At 47.5% G+C, this 25207-nt stretch overlaps 1 protein-coding gene across 3 annotated transcripts in view; it reads right to left on the reverse strand.

Annotated features, from left to right (window-relative positions):
* Positions 1-4710: 4710 nt before the first annotated feature.
* CREB3L2 (cAMP responsive element binding protein 3 like 2) overlaps positions 4711-25207 on the reverse strand; it is a 120554-nt gene continuing 100057 nt past the window's right edge. For 2 of the 3 annotated variants that reach the window (XM_047826271.1, XM_047826287.1), the window contains exons 9-12: positions 14170-14269; positions 13768-13894; positions 11900-12116; positions 4711-10289 (exon numbers count right to left, since the gene is read on the reverse strand). In XM_047826271.1, the coding sequence (XP_047682227.1) occupies positions 10214-10289; positions 11900-12116; positions 13768-13894; positions 14170-14269 (520 nt within the window). In that variant the 3' untranslated portion in view covers positions 4711-10213. Of the gene's footprint in view, positions 10290-11880; positions 12117-13767; positions 13895-14169; positions 14270-25207 lie in introns of all 3 variants that reach the window. The other variant, XM_047826278.1, reaches the window with a different exon arrangement.

The following is a 25207-nucleotide window of genomic DNA, read 5'->3' on the forward strand; positions in this document are numbered from 1 at the left end:
CACTCTGTCTCTCAAGCATAAATAAATGTATGGGGCGCCTGGGTGGCTCAGTCGGTTGGGCGGCCGACTTCGGCTCAGGTCACGATCTCGCGGTCCGTGAGTTCGAGCCCCGCGTCGGGCTCTGGGCTGATGGCTCAGAGCCTGGAGCCTGCTTCCAATTCTGTGTCTCCCTCTCTCTCTGCCCCTCCCCTGTTCATGCTCTGTCTCTCTCTGTCTCAAAAATAAATAAAACGTTAAAAAAAAAACTTTAAAAAGAATAAATAAATGTAAAAAAAAAAAGAATACACGGATATAACAATTCTGATAAAAATTTGTCAGTACCTAAGAAGGTTTATGAAACGTGCTTTTAAAACGTATAGCCAGAACTGCCTGAAATACTACACATGTGAATCGACTAGGGTAGAGTGGACTCTTGCTTCCTTTGACCGGAAGCGGGTTCTAACTGCACTCACTTCCTGACAGTCACATCCTACTGTACAACAGCAACTTTTAGATATATTGCAAAGCCAGTGCTTCCTGAACCTATTCTCGGAAAGGTAAGGTTTGGGCCCTAAAAATAGGTATTCCATCACCAAGTGATCTGCTATCTGCTGCCACCCACTTTACCTCTTAGTTCTGCCTGCAAAGCTGCTGCAATCAGGTATCCAAGAAAGGAAAAGGGAATAAAGCTTACAAGGATGTGTGAAATGCCATGCAGTCCTGGTCCGCTCTTTGCCATATGAACTTCTCCCCCCCACTTAAGGCAGGATCTGTTCAGCTTCGAATATATTTTTGATCCCAGCATGAAAACTGTTTCAAAATTTGTGCCAAAAGTTCTAGCTCTTAATTATTAATGACATTTATTCTTGTAGACACGCAGAGCTATTTTGCCTCTGTTTGTGGAAAAACTCAGGCACTTGTAGAGCACTGAAAACAGCAATGAGAGACCACGAAAGGCTTAGCCATGGCAGAGGGAGACGGAGTTGGGGCAGGGGAGAGGACGACTCACTCATTGTTAATCCTTGGTGCTAGCCCTTTACTACATCAATCAGGCAATGGTGGGGTGACAGCAAGTGCTGAGTCATCTAGAAAATTCTTGGAGGTTCTTTGAGATGATCCAAATAAAACACAGCTTAAGCCACCAGAGACAGAAGAAAGCAGAAGCGAACCATGGGGCCAAAACAGGATTCACTAAACTATGTACCGAATAATTTGACTCTCCCTGGTGCTGTTCCCCATGCTGATCCCAGGGTCCCTACACACAGTTACAATCAGGACTGAAACGTTCCCCTCTTGAGAGGCTTGAATGGCGCCAGATACTCATATGCTACCCTTTGGGAACCGTAACAAAAAAAAGCCTAACTTGTCACCTTATCTCCTTACAGAGAATTCTTTAAAAGTGAGGTTATTATTCATGCTTTTTTTTTTGAGAATTTAAAACGTTTTTATCGTGACCCTCAGAAAGATATAACTTTTCTGATCAGAACAATATTCACATGTATACACACACAACGGAAATTAAAGTTAGATGAAAGAGTGTTAACCTCCAATGGATGCTGATATTTTCTACTTTACTCTGTGCAATTCCATTCCATCTCATTCCATTCTAACATATCTCATTCTGTTCTATTCCATTCCGTTTCTTTTTTAAATTGTTGGTTGGTCAAAACACACTAAATTGATTTCCCAACCCCTCGACCCTCAGTTTGAAGAACACTAGGCTAAAGGGAAACGAATATCCCCTACCCCTAACTCTCAAATTTAGAATAATTCATCATTGTACAATGATGGCCAGTGGCCAATCAGACCTTTGAGGGAGGTTGATAGCATGACAGAGAGACCAAATGGAAAGAAAACAGGGAGAGAAATGCACGTGTGTGTGTGTTGGAGGTGGTAAAATTCTTACAGCCGTAAGAATAACTAATGGTAAATTTCTAAAATGGATATACCAAGTATTAACAGCATAAACCCATTATTTGGAACTATAGAGGTAAATATAAAAAAAATTGAAATTGGTTACTTTCAAGAAGTAGGACTGGTGGATAGAAAAGACAGAAAAATGGACTGCTACTTTTCCAGAAGAGCTTTTTAGTACCTTAAGTTTTTTAGCTACGTACAATATAACCGCAATATTTTTAAATTTCATTGTATTGCAGGAAAATTTTGCCATTGGCTCCAATAGCATTCTATCTACTTCTTTCTTACCCCTGTTATGCCATAATGCGGTCCCTATCTGACTTTCCCTATAGCGCCCAACCTAGTTCAACTTATACCCCCAGTCAAGTACTGGCCCTGGGGTGGGGCATTCTATGGAATTATGTGTGTAATATTGCACATACCATTTCAACTGTATTTTCTTTGCTGCCTTTATTTACAATTTAAACCATCTCAAACCATGATAACAAGCTGTATCAACCGTGGAAAGCATTTAAATGACAACTCAGTCGAGAAAGGAAGCGTCTTGGGGATTGAGGGCACCTTTTCTGTCCTCGTGGTCTCCAAGCATGTAGGTGGTTGTGTATTTACATTTTTTCCTGGGGAAGGGTTTTTCTTTGAGCCAGCCCAAGCACACAAACCTTTCGGGCACGCATCAGGAAACCCAGCTTACCAGCGACTTTAGCAGGAATACTGGGGAGGACATTACTCATGAACACTCTGGCAGCCCCAGTCCCCAAATACTTTTCACTTAAGAGACATGAAACATTTTGAAACAGACTCTGGGAGAACAGCACAACAGCCTTTCTGGCAGCTTTCACGGTATTCCTCAATGGTTATTTTTGTTCCTCCGTCTAAAAACAACAGCATAGAGGGAGGAGGAGAACACCCGGCTCCGCAGGGGGCAGGACTCTTCTTTAAAGTTGCCAGAAGCTGCAGCAGCAGCTGGGCACTCCGGAAGACAACGTCAACTTGTGCCACCTGCCCAAGCTCATCAAATAATGAGGGGGTCAAGGGTAACCAGCCTCTCAAATGGGGATTTGGATTATTTTGTAAAAAAAATCAGATGAGCCGTCTTCCTCCCCCTCCCCCTTTCTCTGTAAAGCCAGGAGCCTTTGGGGAATAGATATACACATTTTTATATCTATAGATCTAGATCTATATATAGATCTATATATACCTATATATAGATCTAGGATCTATAGATCTAGATCTATATATAGATCTATATCTATATATCTATATATAGATCTTTATCTAGATATAGATAGATCTAGATAGATATAGATATATAGATCTATAGATCTATATATAGATATAGATATCTAGATATAGATATAGATATCTAGATATAGATATCTAGATATAGATATCTATAGATAGATCTATATATAGATCTAGATCTATAGATCTATAGATACAATAAATGTATCTGAGCTAAGTCTTAGTTCTGAGAGTTCTAGGGAAAAGAATATGGAGGTGCACCTTGAAAGCGATCCCACTGGAGGGGTCATGGATGACTTAGCTAGAGTGTCACCTGCCCAGATGAGACATGGCTAATGGGACTGGGACTGGAACAGAAATCAGGACGGATGCTTTGTGATTCTGCTCTGCACTCGCTGTGTAACTTAATGTAGGGCCATTCACGTCTCCACAGCCCCCATTTCCTCAACTGAACAACAGGACAATACTGACTTCTCCACCTTCCTCATGGATGATCTCCAAGTACATTAGATGGCACGTGAAAGAGCTTTAGGTATAGCACAAGTGCTTACATAAAGGGGATCCCTAAAAAGTTTTTGATACAATTTTTGAGATGGACGAAGGTTTATCTCTCAGACTAAGAAGAAGAGGCCCCAGAATGCACATTTGTTCATGCAGTGCAAGGGGCAATCAGCATCTAGCCTCTACCACTCACAGCCGGCTGCCTCCCTACTCAAGCCTCTCAATTCCTGTAACTCAGGGCAAAACTGACTGCCCTCCCACCTCCTGCAGCATCTGGTCCTTTATTCCCTTTCTTGTTAGTTACTAAAAAGCTTTCACAGGGAAAGGCCCCTTGTGTAGGATCAGAAGAGAAGGTCAAGGTGCTCTGAGGGGAAAGGCAACAGGAGACTAATACACCCTGGAGACCAAAGCAGGGATGGGCATGCTGCTTAAAAAAAAAAAAAAAAAAAAGTGTTTTTCAGGCCCAGTCCATGGCCTTCATCTCTTAACATCCTGGGTATTCTTTGAGGCCAAATGAAGCCTCACTCTCTCTGGGTGGAGAAAATTAAATTTGAATGCTGGAATTGCAATGGAACGATCATTATTCTGCTTGAGTGCATTGACCTTTATCAACCATTTCATCAGTTTCTGGAGCACGACACTGTGTGAGGCGTCCTCTGCAACTGTCCATCTGAAGGAGAAGCCATCTCTCCTGGCTCAAGCCCAGACCATCATTCTCCAGCATCCCGAGATGGCGAAGGCAGAATCCACTCCAAAGAACTCTGAAATCTCATTAGCGAATAGTTGTAGGAGACAACGAAAATCGCAGTCAGGCGGCAAAAATCCCTAGGGAATGCAGTTTTTCTTCCTGTGACTGATTGAAAAAACAATTACATTTCTCAATATTCCTCCAACGGAGGCTTGGATTTCAGTACTAGATCACATGCAAACTGCCGGTTTGAGGCTCTTCTGTCAGTTCAACTAGATAATCAGAAAAGGGTGGTTAGGCGCACACATCCGAAGTCATGCTCATCAGAAAAGCAAAATGCTTTTAAGACAAGATTACCAGGATTTTAAAGACTAGACAACGTGTTACTATTTAAGAAAAAATATTTTTATTCGCAAGAAATGGAAATACAAAAGCATAACAATTTCAATTCACTTTTTTTTTTCCCAAACTAACTACAAGTATCCTACAAAGCGTTTTTATTTGTGGTATTCACTTAGCTATGATGAAGAATAAAAAGCCATAAAAAAACCCAGCACAATATGACAGATAATAGAGTCACAATATATTTAGACTTAAACACTGCTGGTCTATAGAACTATTACAAAAGAGAGGTGAAGTCCAGCCTATCAGCATAGACATTGAAGCTCATGGTTGATTATAGTCTAGGGTCTGCTCAGCGTTGTTTTGGTGGGGTCCCTCATGATTTGTCAAGGAGTGCTGGTGTTTTCCACAGACTCAGAAAACGTTTTATCGGCAAGGGAGAGGTTCTAGGAGTGTAGGCCCTGGGTCCATGGTGCAAAAAGTTCATGTTCTCACCTAGCTGGTGAGCAAAGGACAGGGGCGGAGGAATGGAGCTAACACCCCCGCGGATTTTCTTTCCCAGGATGCAGAGCCTGCTAGCTGGAATTCACAGAAGACTGGATGAACAAGACAGCAGACACACATCTGGTGGATGTCTCCAGCGTGAGCCAAAGAGCAGAACATTGCACAGTGGGTCCGGTGCAGGGAGCGGACACTGTGGTTCCTGCCCAGAGAACCTCCAATGTTCACAGAAAGGAGCCTGCCCCACCGAATCCACGGACCGTACTTCCCATATCACTTAGCTGTTCATCTCTCTCATAGTTACTGGTTGCCCCGTTTTCTCCATCTAGATTATTAAAGCCAAAATTTATTGAGCACAGTACTCAGCCAGTACTTAAAAAGTGCTCAAGAAACACTATTTCCCCTTGTTCTCAAAACGAAGACAAAAACAAAGCATTCCTGAATTATGTGGCCCCAAATGACAAAATAAAACAATACCTAGATTTTTCCTGTGCTAAGTGTGGGCTCTTTGGCCGCAGAGAGATGGAGCGTTCATCCTCCAATGGGCCAGGTTCCTTGACCCTGAGAAAATGTTCTACTGTGAGCATTTATAAGAAGTTTAATCCAGGCTGGCCGTTTTTTGATGTGATTGCAGCTCTACAAAATGGGATTTTCCTGACAGATAAAACCCCATTTCTTTTCTCCGGATGTGCGCAGCCGATCATGGCGCACCTCTAGGAAACCATTTTTGAGCCTCTGGAAAAAGGTTTCCCCCCACACTCCCTTCACTCTAACACGATAAGGCTATCCGTAAGGTCTCCCAGGGACAAAGGAGTCCTCAGTCATCCTGGAGCATATACATAAGGCACATTTAAGGCACAAACCAGTGTTTGAGACCAGGCCGGAACCTGTGTGTGTGTCAGAAAGAGGGAGGGAGGGAGAGACCCGGTGCTTTTGTCTTTCGAGTAGCTACTGATTGAGTAAAGTGCCTTGGCGCCCTTCCTCCCTAACATTCCTCAGCTCCAGACAGCACTTGGCCTCAGTTAAGACTCCAAAGTCCTGGGAGTGACTGACTGATCAACTGAATGGGAAACCCGAACCGGTCTCTGGCTCCTTCACAGCCTCCCACTCTCTCCGGTGACTGTCCTCCTGGAGGCGCTCCTGCCATCGCATGTCTCCTAGTTGTCTCAGCTGCAAAGCAGTCCAATGAAACGGCTCCCACTAGAGCACTACCTGCTAAAGGCTTCTCGGTCCTACCAGCACCACCCCAAGCGGGAAGAACCGGCGTCTTTAATAAAGGGATTGCAAAGACCGGATTCAAGGGAACCAAAGGAACGACTCATGCAGACAAGGGGGTGGCTCACAGCCTTCTCCTCCGTCTCCAGTCTCCTCATGTCACCAAGGCCGGTGGCCCCTTTCCTCAGCAAAGAGAGGGATGGCTCCATTTGTGCACTGCGTTCACGGACACACCCCATTTGATGATGTGTTTGTGCAAGAGAGCTGGCCCCAAGAGGCCTCGGACTCTCTCCCTGTGGTTTTGCCTGGTCTGGGGACATGGAAGAAAGGAGCCCTGAAGTGCCGAAAAATTTTCACAGAACGCACGCGACCAAAATCCTGGACACGGCCTCAACGTCCGCATAAAGATGAATCAATTTGACACGCCTGCTCTACGGGCATGTGAGGGTCACCGCCCTCTTTTGGCATTCAGGCTGAGCTGAGAGATTTGGGAAGAAAAACACCACGGTAATTACAGGCGCTTTATAAGTAAGTTGAGCCAAAAGCTGCTTTCACAATCGACGAATGAGCTCTCCAAGTCAAAATCATCTCCATTAGCCAAAAAAGGTTATCTAATTTTGCCTACACCAGTGTCAAAGTTCACCCCCACCCCCCACGCAAAAGGAACAGCCTAGTTCAGCTATCAGATTTTTGACATAATACTCTCTTTTATGTGGCCGAGGCTCCAGGGTCCTGACACTTCACGGGAATTCTTTCTTAAACTGGCACTGAGGCCTTTCATTTCCAGCATCCATTTCTGAGCACAAAGTCAAGAGCTGTGTGGAAAGGGCCAAGTGGGGGGGGGGGGTGCGTTACTCAGGTCTCACCCAGTGAAAAACTGCTTGTTCTCTACATGTTTGCAAGACATCTCCTTCACCAGGGTAATCAAAGAAAGGGAAGAGGAAACCCTGCTTACACGATGAAGAGTAGAATTAATGTATTTATGAGTAACATATTTATTATTTATGGTTTATGATTACGCCAACAGTGTCACAGTGTTCAAAACTGAAGTTTGGAAGCCAACGTCTGCCACTGCTTGACATTGGCAGGCTAACCAGGTATTACTGCCTGGACTAGCGGACCGCTGCATCCGGGAAAACAAATCCACTGAGGTCTGGGCTTAACCCTGGGACAGAAAACGAGCACACATCTGTGAATTCTTGGGTATCCTTCGGCCCTTCTGTGTCCTCTCCACGCCCTGGGATCCTCCCCAAGGGACGACTATTTCGTTCCCTTTACTTGCCCACATCGGGAGCGAAGGGCAGAGGCTTTTCTCAAAACAGCAGGAGGACGTGGAACCCCCTTACTATGGCCATTTGAGCTCCCAAGCTGATGTCTCAGGTCTCTAGATACAGACTCAGTTCTAGAAGAACAGCATCCCAGAGAGAACACCCTGCTGTTTGGAGGTCTGGAGAAGGGGGACAAGCAAAGGCAGGTAGGGGCCAAAATAAAATCCTCAAGGTACTAAGGGAGGGACTGGAAGTCTACCGGCCCTTCCCGGCTCCCGCCTCATTCAGAACAGGGTTTTCTACCCCCGCTACCCCTGGAGCCTTCAAAACCCGATCTGGTTCCATGGCGGCAGGTGAGTATGCTGACCCATTCTCACACTTCTGCCCTCAAATGCAAAACCCCTCCCTTCTCATCGGCCAAATACTATTGGAGTTAATTCCTTTTGACCTCCTCAGGCCCCCACGGGCTACATGTGCCTGATAATTACACGCGGCGTTTTAAAGGAAGGGATGAACCACAGCAGCCCGTGGCCCTACCCGACACCAGCCAGGCCCAGGAAAATCTAGAGCAGAAGGGAAGGAGGGAAGGGAGAGGAGAGAAGCAGGGGCAGGGGCATGTTGGCAGCCCCTCTTCCCGCACAACTCTGACGGCCTCTGCTCTCTCTGGCCAACGTGAGGGGCCGTGAGACTGCAGACAGCAGCCCTGATCCGGCTTCCACGCACAGCTGAAGAGACACAGTTGGCATCTCCCAGTCTGGAACTCTCTCCACCACAGCACAGAGACAGGAATCACTCCCGGGGAGCTCCAGATGTACCTCGGCAGACCAAGCAGGGATCTGCTCATGAGGTATGATGGCAAACGCTAATGACACCAAATCCTGCATCTGACACGGAACGAAAGGCCCAGGTGTGGGCTTAATCCCTCGTAAGTGCAGGTTCCAGTGACAGTGTCGACAAAAGAGAGAGAGAGACCGGAGGTAAAGCTAAAGGCCTTGCAGCTGCTACTAAAAATAAAATACAAAAGGTAAGCACATTCCTTATACGAAATCTTTCACAAGCTAGGGGAAAACACTTAAGGGGAATCTTCTACATTATACAATAAAAAGGCAATTTCCATTTCTTATCTGTATGAAAGAGGAAAGAAAATTTTAAACTACAAAAGTTACTTTTAATCATTAAAAAAAAAAATAAAAATAAAAGTAGGTTGGGGGATTAGGTGGTATCTCTTTGGGTGAGCTGCAAAGTAGCCAAACCTGACTATAAAAGGTAAGACTGTGGATACTAAGGTCACGTACTCCAGCCCCAGGCCTCAGGCCCACCCTCTGTGTTGGGGCAGAAGGGAGGGTACAGCAGAAGTGTCAGGGCAGGTGGGGTGGAGGGGGCTGGGCGCAGGTGCGGAGAGGCAAGCCAGCAAGGTTGTCCGCGACGCCTGATGTCGGGGACGGGGATTCCCTTCTGCCACAGGAACAGGGCAGGAAAAGCACGTGGCCACAGAGCCACAGACCCGAGCAAAGTGTTGCTCCGTCTTTCCCTGTGACTTCATTCCGTGGGACGACCCAAGCTTCCGGGGATTTCCCAAGTACAACGATAGGCCTCGGGTTGAAGAAGGAGGAGGACGAGGAGGAAGGGGAGGATGGGAGAGGAGGAGGAAGGGGAGGGGGTTGACGTAGAAGAAGAAGATGAAAACAAACAGAAGCCACCATCTGGGGGATTGGGATCCCAGAGCTTCGGGTACCCTCCGAGCTCCACGGGCCAACAGGAGACTTTGGCCGTTTGGAGGGAGGCGTCGGATCTCTTCAGTGTGGTTGCCAGCGGGAAGCCTCAGTGAGCTAATAAATACTATTTACAAACGGGGAGGAGAAGCCGGGGAGGCAGACCTATGGGTATGTGGGGAAGTCCTACAAGCAACAAGACGGGGCAGGTTTGCCTGGAGTAGAGGAGCCTGATTCCTTCAGGCATTGCACTTGCGGCCTGAGAAGGGGGGTGGGGTGGGGGTGGGACATCCTCGCTCCGGCGCCGGGGAGGACGATCTGCCAGGGCTCGGTCGGGGCAGAGTGGCAGGGGTGCTCACTGAAGGCCCCGGCACCTCCGAGGCTCTCGGGGGTGGACGCTCCGGCAGCAGAGGCTGAGGAAGGCAGGACATCAGTCAGTGCTTTGCCAGATCCCAACAGGCATCCTGGTATTTCTGTGGCTAGAGTGTGCGGTCTCAAAAGAACAAGCGTCATCTCTTCTTCACGCCCCACAGTGAGAAAGAGGCAGTCTCTTTTTGGCACTCTTGGTGGAAACGAGTCTGCTCGTCCCAGCCCCGGACCTAAAATAATTTCCTATGGCAGCAAGCAAGAGGGAGGGAGGGATGCCGGGCTCCGTTCTTCAAGGGGGAGGGAGAGGGAGGTGCTCTCTCACCGCGGGTGGAAATCCCAAGCTGTCCTCCCATCCAAAGCCACGACCGCTCGCCCGTGTCTTCATCCAGATCAAAAGCAAAAAGGAAAAGCTCCTGACAAGGGGGGTTGGGAGACGTAAAAGGAGAGCGAAGAGAAAGAGGGAGGTGGAGACGGCCTCTTCAGAAGGTGGCGTTCACTCTTCTGTCGAGTTCTACAACTTTTAGTGTCTCGTTCCCCTCCAGTTTGGTGCTGACCCTGTGAAGATACCGAAAGGAGAAAAGAGTCTGAGCCACCAACGGACAACTATGATTCTCATGCTTGGGAGGATCATACAATCATTCCATGACTGACTTTGTGGGCTGGCCCAAGCGTGTTCTTACTCTTTTCCCACCTAATGACAATCCTCTGTTCCCAAACTTTCCAGCTACCAGCCCTTGTTCTCATTCTTGTTCCCATTCTTACCTTTATCACCGCCTAACAGGAGATGTCCCAACCCAGAGGATAAACACGGTGGTGTGATGCTGATTTGTCATAAATTGCTTTAAGGTCATGTATTTATTGGGTGGTGTCCCCTATGCTAGATTCCAGAAAGAAGAGAATTAAAGGATAAAGTCTGACTCCTGGCCTAGAATGCTAATAGTTCAGATAAATTCAAGAGAAAAAGCTACCCTGAAATAACACTCAACACATAACAGAAAATAAATGCTATTAAAGTGTAGAAAGTCTCTAGGCATTCAGAGGAGGGCTACGGGGGCTTTGGTATCAGGGAGAGATCCCAGAAGAAGTGAGGTTTCGGTGGGTCCCTGAACAGTTGAGCCAAGAGGGGAGAAGACTTGTGTCATGCATATGCACAAGATCAAGCAGCTGAGCCCTCTACAGCTCCCAGTGGCTCCTCCACAAATTTCTCTAGAATGGAAATAATAATAATGCCTCGCCTCTTAAAGTATTTAAAAGGATTTATATCTCACATTTGCATAGTACTTAAAATAGTAAGTGCTAGTAAATGTTAAATATGCATGTACAATGTAAACACATGAAAATACACATAATTATGAACCTTGTCCCACTGCTTTAGGGGGAGAAAAAGCCGAGGAATTTGAAATAGAATCTTCAAGTGGGAGCATTAGCATTGGAAGAGCACACTTTCTGGGAAGCACAGGGGTCAGGGCAACAAGGTCACCACTCACACCAAGCAGGCCCAGGAGTGTGCACGCAGACCCTCTTTCCTGCACCGTCTGGCATTTTCAGGAGCCCACCCCAGCATAACAACATCTGGCCATCCTGTATGCCTTTGTGTTTCCAAAAAGGCTGTTCTCCATCACTATCGAAAAGAAACAACTCACGGAGAATTGGAGCCCCATACGTTATTTTCAATATGGAATCAGGTATATGCTCAGTGCCTCTCAAACGATGTCCCTCGATATATAATTATAATTCATACATTTTTTTACTTACAAATCATAAAACTATACATTGACACACAGCCTGACATATGTGTGTCTCTAGCTGGAAGGTAGGGGAGGTGTCCTAAGGCTGCATTCGTGTGGCAAGCACGCTGCTAAGGGCGGGCTATATGTGTGTTTATGAGGCTTTGAGGGGAGGCAGAAGGAAGTCACCTCTGGGAGCCACCACTGCTGGTTCCCCAGTGACAGAGCAGACACAGGGGCGGCTCATCCTAGGCCGCATCCCCAGTCTCTGCGAAGGGCAGCTATTGACAAGTAGTAAACTCTCCAGAGTCCCGGGTCCTGGAAATAGGTCCCGAAGGAGCCCAGGGGCTGCGCCACGTCTACGCAATGTCTACACCCCACATTCCAGGTTGCTGACTCACAACCCATCATCCGTGCACCTGCGTGTGCTTGACTCACAAGTGCTGCTGTAACTCCAATAGCACGGATTTCTCCAGGCTGCTCTCATTTGAGAGAATGAAATGGGGAAGATCCACTTCAGGCCTGGGATCCAACCCTGATGCCCTGAGCAGGGAGGAGCCTCTGTCCCAAGGCCCAAGTTCCCCAGCTGAGGCTGGGCCGGACGGCTCCTCCAGGGGAGAATGTTCCTCATAGATGAGCAGGTTCCTGGATCTCACTGAGGACAGAGCAAAGGAACAGGTGTTAGGGAAAGACTGCAGGGTTTACCACATCCCCTCACTCACTGCCCAGGGCTGGGAGCAGATTACAATTTGTGGGTTCTTGTTGCCCAGAACTGAGGGTGCCAGCTGGAGCTGGCTTTCCACAAAGGCTTCGGGGTTTCAGAGTTTTGCGCATTGAAAAATTATACCAATTATACAGTGCTGGAAGAACAAAAGGAAAGCAAATAAACACGAAGCAAACTTCCACCCCCACTGCTTTGAAAATAAAACTCCCCTCCTTGCCCACCCATAACCATCTGGGGGAAACAATTCATGAAGAATGGGAGTCAAATACTTGGGGATGTCCAGAGCAGCTAAAATAAGAAACATTTCCAGTGAGTCGGTCTTGCATGGAGAGAAGGTACCAGGGCAGAAAACTGCGTTTTCATTTAGAAACCCGAGAGGAGGCACAAAGCCAGAGTCATAAATCAAATCATGGAGACCGTTTCTTTGTTTTATAGGACGGCTGCCTTGCTAGAGGGCTCTGTAGCAATTCTCTGCCGCACAGAAACTCTGCTCCCATTGGCTTCCATTTAAATTTACAGATACATTCCCTTAGGGAAAAAAGAACTTCCCAGGAGATCACTGAAATTATCTGGTTGAAATGCCAGTGTTTCTGTCATACACCTGGCGGAGATACAACTACCTGGTTGACGACCAGAGCCCTTTCGAATCGCAGAACTGTGCCTCCCCCAAATCCAGCACCTCCAATTCCATCCACATCTGCTCTAATTAGTGTATGTGCATGTGTATTGGTGTATATATCATGATCCCCAGAGACCGCTGTTATTTCCTACGTACTTAAAAGGGATCAGGGATCTGGGTGAGGTTACCACACACTTCTCTAACACCCAGGTCTCTAAATTCTCTCAGTCTTGGCCATGATGTTTTGTAAGACAGACTGATTCATTTCTGGGATTCTTACTATGGTAACATACATTTCCCCTGAATGGAAGGAGAAACACAGGAGTTCCTTTAAAATGTCATGGAGGGGCGCCTGGGTGGCGCAGTCGGTTAAGCATCCGACTTCAGCCAGGTCACGATCTCGCGGTCCGTGAGTTCGAGCCCCGCGTCGGGCTCTGGGCTGATGGCTCGGAGCCTGGAGCCTGTTTCCGATTCTGTGTCTCCCTCTCTCTCTGCCCCTCCCCCGTTCATGCTCTGTCTCTCTCTGTCCCAAAAATAAATAAACGTTGAAAAAAAAAATGCTTTAAAATGTCATGGAAAGCTTACTGCTCCCCCCAGTCTATTCCCCACCCCCCCCCCACCAAATCCACATCCCACCCCCTTCTCAGAGCGCGAAAAGGAGACCTCAAGAATTTGCCAGGGAACGTGGTCTATAGCAAAAGAGTTTGCAAACTGTGCTCTATCGGGCTCTAGAGAATCCCCAGCGGTGCCTCAGCCCAGTGGGTGAGGGACACGAGGCGAGACCCAGAGGCCCGGGCACCATACCCCCATGTCTCTCTTCCCTCCCTTCAATGGAGAAGCTACACTTTTGCCACTTTTTAAAAGTTAGGCTTTCCCATAAGACTCCCTTCAGAAAGGCGAACTTTCACAAAACCCCAGAGACATGAAACAAGATCCTTCACGAGTTGCTGAGTGCTGTCTTACCGACAGAGGCTGTATAGGGCTCCTGCATGGAGTGCTGGCTGGGCAGAGCCATCTTGGTGGCAGACGGATAGGGTCCGTAGCCCTGAAAGAAGCTCCCAAATGCAACAGCAAAGCAGAGCACAACCACCTGCAGGGGGAGAGGACGCAGGGCCTGTCAGCTCCAAGGTCCACAGGGCAAACCCTGAGCCCTGCACCACCTGGGAAGTCTGGGGAGACGGACTCCCCTGCATCAGGCCACCAGAACGCACCATCAGGTCACCCGCCGTCACATCGCGGCAAAGCAACTGCGTCTGAGCGAGCCGCGTGGTTCCTCCCACCGCACCTGGACTGGGCAAGCTGGGGGGACACTGGAGACGGGGGTGGGCTGGGGCACCTAGGGCGCCATCTCTTTGGGAAGCTCACCATGAGGCACGTGCCGGTCTGCGTGCCCGCCAACTTGCAGGTGCGCGAAACCTTGCCCATCACCAACGTCTGAAGCTTCTGTAGTTGCTGCAGGAGAGTTCTGCAAATGCAACAAATCAAAGCCATGAGGGGAGTCTGGGACAGAAGGGGGTGCTTTCAGGTGACCTCTGCCCCCATGCTCTGGGGAAGCTGCTGAAGCCTCGTGCCCGAATGTGCACCCAGCACCGAGGCAAAGTTTCATTCGGAGGAAGATGCGGACACCAGTGCCTTCCAGAACCAGTGCTGTAGAGCTTCCCAGAGCCGGGGAGGAGCCCGCTTGAACAGCCCATCCGGGTCTTGTGCTGCTCTGAGTCAGAGGTGAATTGCCCCAAGTTACCCCTGACATGCCAGGCCTTGTCTGTCAGCCACTGACAAAAAAATGAGCCAAAAGAACATTTTGCGGGGCGGGTGCTGGTGATACAAGGACAATTCACTTACCCACGAGAGAAGAAACAGTGAGGAAGACGTAAGGAAGGAGAAAAGGCAAAGAGAAGAGGAAAATGCCCAACGGAGAACAACTGAAGGAGTGGCCGGGGGTGGTGGCCGTCATGGGAAATGGCAGCGGTATCAGCGAGCAGCGGTCACTTAGCAAATTTGAGGAGAAAGAGGGGAAAACCAGGAATGGCAGGGAGGCAACGGCCAGAGGCACCTCAAGCCGTGGTTCTTGAAGGCTCATGGCACCTCTAGAGTCAGAAACGAAGCCAAAATATGACGGAGCAAAGAGGCCTGCTCAACTGGACCCACGCTCAGAGCCAGGGATCTCGGAAACCATCCTCCCATACAGACTCTGATCCTTCTGCAGGAGGAGACAGGCGGCAGGAGCAAAAAAAGAGTTCTCTCCCTAAAATTGGACAAGTGTGCACACCCTTAAAAGGGAAGGGTTTGGGATGAGAATACTGTATTCTGGTCTGTGTGACATCAGGTCACAGAAAGAGCAGATGGTGAAATTCTTCATGAATTTTGAACAGTGTGAGCCACAGAAAAGGATCTCACAGCACTGCCTCCTGAATCAGAGCCCCTGGGATGAGTGTGTGCGAGCAGCAGAGACCTTGAAGCCCCTCCTGGCCGCGCCCCCTTCCCCAAGCCCAATGCACGTGACCAAGTGCGAAGATTGTACAAGCAGATGCTTTTTCTTGAGTCTTAGAAATTTTCAAAAAAAACCAATTCAGGCCATGATGTCACATCAGAGGGCCAGACAAGTTCACTGGGAAACATCAGCAAATCTCTCGTTTGCAGAATTCTGGGCTCTCCCAGAGAACTTGCTTCTCACCACGGTCTGTCTGTCTCCTGAATAGCTTTCAAGTACTCGAAGGACAAGCCGGGGTTCCAGAGTTTGCAACATTTACCCTGACAAGTGCCAAGGAAACGGGTTCTCCTGGGGTTTAAGCCAAGCAGGGACAGGTTGGCCATGGGATGATACGGCCTTCAGCAGCTAGATGGCTACGAATGGGGGCAGATTTGGGGTGCCTGGGTGGCTCAGCTGGTTAAGTGTCCAGCTTTGGCTCAGGTCATGATCTCTCGGCTCGTGGGTTCGAGCCCCGCGTGAAGCTCTGTGCTGACACCTCAGAGCCTGGAGCCTGCTTTGGATTCTGTGTCTCCCTCTCTCTCTGCCCCTCCCCTGCTCAGGCTCTGTCTCTCTGTCTCTCAAAAACAAATAAACATTAAAAAATTTTAAAAAATAATAAAAGTGTTCTGTATGTTACTCAAAGCTTATAAACACTGATAGTATGGTTATTTTAAATCCTACTTAAAGAGAGACTGTCATTTGTGACAATATGGATGATGAACCTGGAGAACATTACACTAAGTGAAATAAACCAGAGAAAGAAAAATTCCACGTGGTATGACTTATACTTGGAAGCTTAAAAGAGAAAAAAACATTTTTTTTTAAAGTTGAACTTAGAAACAGTAGAAAACTAGTTGCCAACAGCTGGAGGTTGGGGGAATTGGGGAGAGGCTGGTAAAAGGATACAAACTTTCAGCTCTAAGATGAAGAAGGTCTGAGAATCTAACCTATAACATGATGACTATTGTCTATAACACTGTATTGGCTCATTGAAATTCGTTAAGAGAGTTGAACTTAAATGCACTCAATAAAAAATTAAAAACAAAAAAAAGGTAAATATGTGAGGTGATGGATGTGTTAATTAACTCGATGTGAGGAATATTCCACAATGTGTGCGTGTATCTACTCATCATGTACACTTTAACTATCTAACGGTTTTGCCAATTATACCTCAACGAAGCTGAGAAAGAAAGGGGAAAAAAAAATAAGAATTTACAACTAAATGATCATATGATGCAGAAAGTTTTTTTCCTTGTCAAATTTGTTCTCTTATCCCCGCACTCCCTAAGAGCACTCCATTCTTTTATTGTTATTATTTTCATTTTTAAACTTATTTATTTTGAGAGAGAGAGGGGTTGGGGAGGGGCAGAGATAGAGGGAGACAGAGAATCCCAAGCAGGTTCCACGCTGTCAGCGCAGAGCCCCATGCAGGGCTTGAACTCACAAACTACGAGACTGTGACCTGAACCGAACTCAAGTGTCAGATGCTTAACCGATTGAGCCACCCCGGTGCCCAGAGCACTCTACTCTTACCCACTAGCAAAGCTGCTGTTCCCAAGCTGGGCGCTAAGTGGACTGCTATGCACCCACTTGCTGGGTGAGCATTCATTCTCGCAGAGCTGACAGGTGGCTGGTGGGGGTTTACATTTTATTGGCCACCATCTGTGCTGCTGGCCCCAAAGCCCTCACTGGGCTCTCCGTGCTGGATTTTGGGATTCCTGGGGCAGGATATATAGGTGAGCCCACAAACAAGACCTGTATTTGCCCAGACAGCACAAACCCTTTCCTCTCATATTCTGGCCTCTTCCTGGGGTCCCGGATTAATGTTTCTGTTGCCTACTAAACTATGGAAAGGGGTCTCCTGGCTTCCTGGCTCGCTGCCCAAGAGCCACGTCTTAAAGTGGTGGCTGCCGCTCCGTGGGGGAGGAGGAGGGGGTACTTCAACTCCCATGGGGCCCGTCTGCTGCCTGAGCTGGCAGCCGAAGGGGCTCACGTTCAGCTGTGCTCTGTGCCTTTGTCCATCCGGGCTTTAGACAGCAGCACTCTAGATGTCCCCAGACCCATTTCCCAAGTGTTGAGGTGATTTTAAAGTGAAACCATTTCCATCTCTTCCCAACCATCCCTATTCACCCACAACCATCCCACACTCTTTGCCCAGTCCTGCTCTTTGCTGCTCATTTCCTGCTCTTTGCCCATTTCCTGCTCTTTGCCCAGTCCTTGGAGCACGAAACACCAAGAAAACCAATGCAGCAAATGACTCGGAATCATTCCTCTCTTCAAATTTCTGGTTGAGATCGCTAGCCCTGGTACCATTTCCCTGGGATGAAGAGTCTCCCAGGAGGCTCTGTTGTGCCTCCTAAAAACAGAGCTCTAACAGATCAGACATACCTAAACACCAATGGTAGAATGTCTTAGCCTCAAGCTAAGGGGCCCCCAGCTACAGGGGCAAAGTGCTACAAGTTTGGAAGAAGGGTCATTTAAGTCTGGCTGGGTGAGCAGGCAAGGCTTCAGGCTTTCCAGGTGTATATGGCATTTTCCTTGGCACTCAGCAGCAGATCGTCTCCAAACTCATGATAATTATATTCTGAGTCCATTGCAAATGAAAATAGTTGTTTGATGGTCCCTGATTTCTAACAGTTTATAACCTAACTCTTTCAGAGGAACAAACATGTAGTTTTGACATAGATTCTTTTTCCTTAGCTTGAAATTTTGGTGGCAAGCAACAGTGATTGATAATGTGCTCTTTGCTGCTGCTTCTCCTATGTGGATCAGTGGAGGTGAACTGAACCAAATGGTAGAAATGATCACACTCGGAAGCCCATCCATCAGCAACTCCGAGTGATTTCACCCAAGGAAAGAGATTTAGCTAGCCCATCCATCCCCAAATCTAAACAGATTTCATGATCCAGTCAAGTCTGGGGAATTCATTTATATTTGACAGAAATACTCATTTTTGTTGTCATAAGGAAAGGAAATTAACAGTGACTGAGCACCCACTGATTGAGTTCTAGGAACTCCACATCCGGAGATACAAAATAACTGTCTGAAAGACATGTAACTTGTTAAGCTGAAGACCTAATATGTAAACTAAAACCTGGTGCTGTAGTTCAGGTACCTTCCAATGCACTGCAACATGGGTACCCTGGTTTATTACCTAACAAAATCTGTAACCAAAATACTTCTTGGTTAAGGAGATTTTTCTCACGCCCAGTGACATTAACCTCATATCAACAACAGCCCAATGAAGAGATAATGTCCACCATCCACTGTTAGATAAGAAAAGGTTACTATCAACCGGGGCCAAGCCACAGATGGAAGAGCCACAGGAAAAATCAGTCCGATGGCAATGAGATACATACTAACGAAGTTTCGTGATATGGCTACCAAAGAAAGGGCAAATCAACATTTCCTGGCACATCTCCACCAGATAGACCAAAGATAAAGTGCCAAGTGATAGATAAGAGGATGAAGGGTGATTCTTGCCCTACATCAGGTGTCTGGAAGTCATGTCTGGGCTTTGTTTAGGAAAACGGAAACTGCAAGACATGTCCCTCTGTGAGACGCCGAAAGAGCTGATGAGACGGCTTTAGGATTGCTCAGCTGGTATGTCTGCGCTCACACAGGGGATTGGCTGAGTTTAGATCTTGGTGCCACTGCTGCATACCTTTAACCAAGTTATTCCAGTCCTGGGTTTAGGCGGCTAATCAAAGTCAATTCCTTTGATGTAATCAGCTACCAAAATGACGAGAGAACCCCCACCTCCTGGAACACTCTGGATTTCTTGAAGCAAATACACCTTTACAGAGTGCTTGCTGTCCCTTTCCGCTGATGACAGATGAAGCCTGCCCTCTTTACAGGGAAGCGTGGTGTCTCCAAACTGAAATATTAGTCTGAGATGATGTGGGATTTTCCCTCATGCCATGGGGACAGATGCCACAGCCCATAGGACGGGGAGCGTGGATGACAGCTGTTAGCCTGCTTCGGCTGAAGAAAAGGCAGCCAGCAGATGAAACGGAAGAATTATTTTAAAGCTGAAGCTCTAAAAACCTAACCACAGGACAGACCCAACAGTGCATTCAAAGCTCAGCATAAACTTTTCCTTTATTACTGTATTTTAAATCATCAGTGACCGGGGCTAATTATGGCTTAATGAATTCTCAGGCTTTGGGGAGCAAGGTCTCAATTTAGAGAACAGAGTACCCTTAGCAAACATTTATCTGGGCCAAGAGATTTTTCACAACTTGTTAAATTGGGAGTGTCCAACTCTTGATTGAAAATGTGGATTCTGTCCTGTGGTGAGACGTAAAAAGAAACTGAGTGCCTGTCCTCATACAGTTCTTTGCAAGAGAGCAGTCGAAGGCAGCTGCCAGCCTTGCCCAAAATAAAGTATCACCCTGTATCTTGGGAGGCATATCAAGGGAAACTGGGCAAAACATTAAAAAATGGCCAGGAGTGCAAGACGTGATCTTATAATAAGGGAAATACATCAATGGCCTCATGTGTTTTCTTTGTATTTCATTTAATTTTGTATTCTACAGTTTCCTTTATTTTTGAGCGACAGGGCAAGAAGGAGAGAGAGAACGGTCACACAGTTACTGCACGTTACGCTCTGAACATTCAGGGACCTAGTTTCTCACTGGCGTGAGAAGCCAGCACCCAGGAAAAAGAATCAGCTGGCGGTTCCCAAAACCTTCCTGGGCCAGAAGCTCCAAACCAGGACCTCTCGAGAGCAGACATACTTTCCATCATATCTCATAACACATCTTACTGAGGAACGGAACCAATTGGGCTATGGTGTGTGTGTGTGTGTGTGCACATACGTGTGTGCATATACACCACTCTCTGGATAAGCCTATAGAGATACAAGAAGTTTTTTCACATCCTTATAGAACTAACAGCGTAGTATTTTCCCAGTCCCAAATCATGAGCCATGAGTGGGTTGTGAAAACACTTGGGTTGCCACTGCCGCGTTTTTTAAGGAAACAATCAAACAGAACACATGGTATTAGAGGACATCACACAGAGTAAATACGCATTCCTTTGTGAAGCATTCCTATTAGTTATGCATACGACGTATTATGTTCCTGTGGCGGGTCTGGGTCGCTACCTACAACGCACAATGGTCACGATTAAAAAGCAAGTCTAAGGGCAGTGATATATCCACACGTATATAATTCACACACATCTATACTCAGCCATACATAATTATCTTGTGTGTGTGCACAGACGCAAAATAATTATATATGCGGGGATATCAGAGGACTTCATGATGTCCTTCTGAACAAAAGTCTCACCTGAATCCCTCCCTGTCTCACCCCCACCCCAGTCTTTGAGAGCTAATGTCTCTAAATTTCAGAGGATTAGGAGGAAGATGTCCAAAAGCTAAAACATTTACCTCAAAGTCCTGGAGTGAAGGTGGGAAGGTGGTGTATACAAGGAGACTCATGAAGCACCTCCAAGACTTTCACATACTGAAGTGTAACATGTATAAACCAATGACAGTCACAGGGTGCTAAAAACCTAAACTTTGAATACCTAGGTCTTTATGATCTCTTACTTAGGCTTTGAGAGTTGTTCATGGGGCTACGGCTTAAATAGGGGGAGGGGGACAAGGATGAATTTCTCCTTCCTCTTTCTGTGCAACTGCTGTATCACAAAGCGTTTGTTTTGCAGGGATCAGAGGACATTTCTGGAATATTCTATTACCTACTTGCCCAGGAACAAGAACAAGAGAGCTCTAGAATGTTTTCTGGGGCTGCGGAATGGCTAATTTTACCACAAAATTGTACTAAAATGCCCTTCCAGTCTCTCTGGGGAACTCTGTCTAGTACCCAATGATCTGCTGAAGTTTGAAAGATTTTCACCAGAAAAGAAGGCTTATATTCTTCACAGCCAGAAGTTACAGACAACGGAGAAATGACGGGGAATTACAGCAAGATCAAGATCTGCAGAGGGTAAGTGGTGCCATTCACCAGTACTCCACTGGCCTGTGTAGGGGAGTGGGCGGGATCTGCAGTTACGGTCCGTGGACAGAGAAAAGGCGAACCAGGGGAAGAGGGTAACAGCGTGTGGTGCAAACAGGTACGGCTGTGTGGGCTAAGTAAACACATGAGGAGAGGCAGAACACCAGGAAAGCCCAGTGTACTTAGCGGGAAAGACCTCTACCAGGAACTGTAGATAGTTCAAAGAATGAGAGGGGCACCTGGGTGGCTCAGTCAGTTAAGCATCTGACTTTGGCTTAGGTCATGATCTCCCGGTTCATGGCTTCGAGCCCCGTGTCTGGCTCTGTGCTGACAGCTCAGAGCCTGGAGCCTGTTTCAGGTTCGGGGTCCCCCTCTCTCTCTGCTCCTCCCTTGCTCACTCTCTCTCTCTCTCTCTCTCTCAAAAATAAATGACCATTAAAAAAAAAAAAAAGAACAAGCCAAAGTGGAGTTGGATGGAGACGATGATAGCTAAGAGGACCTCACAGACCATGGAGGATTTCAGGCAGACATCGGCCAAGGTTCAAACTCCTTACACACTCCATCAGCTGCGGGGGTGGCCTGGTCTACCCTTCAGAGAACAGACTTGGGGTAGAGACCCACACAGGCCCTGGAGATGGACCAAGACCCTTGGGCAGGGAATTCCAGAATCCTAGGTACCAGGGCAGGGTCTCAAGGGGCAGGGTGAGAGCTCCACGTGGAAGCATCATCCTGGCCCTGCTGACTACTCTTCCAACGGAGAGACGTGTGGCTAGAGGTGAGCCAGAGTGGACTCCTCAAAACCACAGGTCCAAAGCAAGGCCCTCTTCTTTAGGTTGAAGGTAGGCCTGCACTAGGAAAGGCAGTGGTCCTGGAAAGGGGTGCAGCACAAGAAAAATCAAGGTGGGGACTAATTTAAAAATTAAATGGCTGAGGTCTAGTCTGCCCGCCCCCCCCCCCCCCACTTCTACCTCTAGACGTTTGAATGACCTGAACCTCACTGGGCTTCAGTCTCCCTTTCTGTAAAATGATGTGACTACGAGTCACATTAGACGGTCTCTGCTAATGTGCAGTTCGACTCTAAGTTCCCACGGCCCCACACATGAGGGCGGAGGAGAGGGCCGGTGGCTCACAGCCCTCCAGAGGCAACAGAGCCAAATACAGAATTGAGAGGAGCAAACTGAACCACCAACACCTAAAACTGCCGGGCTGGGCGGTATGCGTGTGTCACTGGCGCGGGATTTCTCTGAAATGGGACCCGGGCAGGGCCATCCAGAGAGCCTGTGGCTTAGAAGGGTGGATTGTGAGCACAGGACAGCCAGCACGATCCCCCGGCAGTCCCCCACACGGGCTTCATCCGCGCTCTGCAAGTGAAAATGTATTTCCTGACTGAGCACAGGAAGACGGGCCCCTTGGGAAACCGTCTCTCTCTCTCTCTCTCTCTCTCTCTCTCTCTCTCATCTCACACGTTTCCTGATGGCATGCAATTAGTGGATCACCTCAGCAGAGCGGGTGTGAAGGTGCTTTCACACTGCTTGGCTCTGCTCTGAGAGCCTCCCAGGTAAGGCTGCAGAAGCCTTAAGAGCACGTCTTCATTTTCTCTCCTGTCTTCATGCTCTTCCGGTTTCTCGCGCTCCGATAAAAGGGTCTCTACATCGAGAAACCAACAATATGCTAGGTGGCTGCGGCTGAGTCCAGTATAAGGGGAAAGATTCAGGACTGACTCCTGATCTGGGCACTCATTTTTATCTAGAGAGGTGGAAAAGTCCCTTGTGGGGTATAACACAGAAGTGGTAAAGTGTAAAGATAATCTTCCTTTAAGCTGGTCAAGGAGGAAACAGCCCGTCACTTTTCCCGCCATGTCCTGCCGTATGAGACAATGGCGCCCCAGGTCTCCCGCCCGACTCTAGTGACCCAGGATCCTGTTCACGGAGAGCCGTTTCCCTCCGGCCAGCACCCTCCAAAGGATAATAATGCAAGAAGCATGGCCAGGAACACAAACACAGGTGTGTGTTCATTAGGCCCAGCCCTGTACTTAGTTCAAACACTGGGTCACTTAGGCAGTGTTACAGGAGCAAAGGGACCAAAAGTCTCCCCTTATCATGTCCCCAAAACACCAACGCCTTATGACTGGTGTAAGGCAGGAGATTGGCAGGGTTTACCTTATAGTCCGTGTGATTGGTGCAGTGTCCTCTGAGCAAGGTCAGGCCCTTGGCAGGGAACAGAAAGAGAAGGGGGAAGAAGCTGGAGGGAACGCGGACCCACCTTCCCTGTCTCAACCAGGGCAACATTACCTTTATTTCTTGACCTCTCAGGCTAAAACCCGTAAGATAATCTGTGGGAAGGGGCACCTGGGTGGCCCAGTCGGTTAAGCCTCTGACTTGGGCTCAGGTCGTGATCTCATGGTTCGTGAGTTCCAGCCCTGCACTGGGTTCTGTGCTGACAGCTCAGGGCCTGGAGCCTGCTTCAGATTCTGTGTCTCCCTCTCTCTGGGCCCCTTCACCGCTTGCGCTCTGTCTCTCTCAAAAATAAATTAATGTTTAAAAAAATTCTTTAGAAAGATGATCTGTGGGAAGACTATATATTAGTCAAGTGTCAGCCATGACCACCATAAAAGAAGGGTTGTCCACCAGGAGAAGTAAGTTTTGAAGAGGGAGAACACACATAGGGCAGTCGAGGGACGGAGAAGGGCACCAATATCATGAGGTAGGTTGCTTTTTTTTCAGTGAAGATCCCAATAAATAACTGGAAAAAATTTCCACACAGTTAGTAAAGAAGAGGAAAATCATCACGGACTCTCATCACTGAAGAACATGAGATATGTTGACCGTAAGCTCAAATATGCCATATGATCCCATAACCCATATTCTATAATAATACCAGATTACAATCGCCATTATTTAAAAAGATAAAAACAATTGAAAACACAGATTGTTGTTACACAGAATCAGATGTGCCCTATGTCAATGTTCCTCACGTGATGGCTCCTTATCAAAATCTGACAGAAATAAGGATTCTGTAGAAATATATTTCCTGATATGAAAATGTGTCCAGTGTATTCTGTTAAATGGGAAAAGTTTCTTAACAAGATAGGATGCATATAGGTATAAATACATAAATATAGACTATCACAAAATATAAACATATCTCTGGGTGAAATGATTGCAATTTTCTGCTTTTTTAACTGTAGTTTCTGATTTTTTCTACATTGGGAATATATCACCTGTGGGTGTGGTTTTTTTAAGTTTAAAAAATATGATACAGCAGGGTCAGCCTGGAGAGGGGAGGGGAGGCATTTCCCAGGAAAGGGGGGCAATGGAGCCCTTCTCAGAAGCACCCTGCTCCCCAGCACAGCCCAGAGTGCACCTTTGCTGCCCCCTTGTGGTTGTGAGAAGACCTGGCACACGGAGCCCCTAGACCAGAAGGCACCTGGACAGAACTCCAAGGTGATCTTGGATCAGTTCCTCTTTCCCTTCTCACCAGTTCATGGCGTGGATTTGTCCCACTCATGAACACGGGGCTTCTGCAGCAGCAAGTGCCAGGGCGGGCATGGGAACATTATCTGTTCAGGATGCTAACAAGATAGATACGGACTCTGGTGGGGGTCCAGGACCCAGAGATCTGCTGTGGCAGGGGTGAAAGTGGAGATAAGGAGGGGTGGAGCCTCAGGAGACTAATGGCCAAAGGCAACCATGAAACCAGAATCCTAAAGTGGCACTGAAAACCGTCTCCTTTGCCTCAAGGGAATCAAGACAATAGCACACGGAGCTGGTGACATTTACTTACTTCTGCCATCTGTCTACAGAGCATTTGAGGTGACCGCCCTTGATCTGCTATTTGAGCACACGTTCCCAGACTTGGAGAGGGCAGCCCAGTGGGGTTACAATGTCCAATGTTCCCAATGACGGTGGTTTTAACTTCTGAGCAAATAAGCCTGCTGTTCACGCGTCAAACCATGAAGATGGGAGCCATA

The sequence above is a fragment of the Prionailurus viverrinus genome, chromosome A2 (genome assembly GCF_022837055.1).
Source record: "Prionailurus viverrinus isolate Anna chromosome A2, UM_Priviv_1.0, whole genome shotgun sequence".
Lineage (NCBI taxonomy): Eukaryota > Metazoa > Chordata > Mammalia > Carnivora > Felidae > Prionailurus > Prionailurus viverrinus.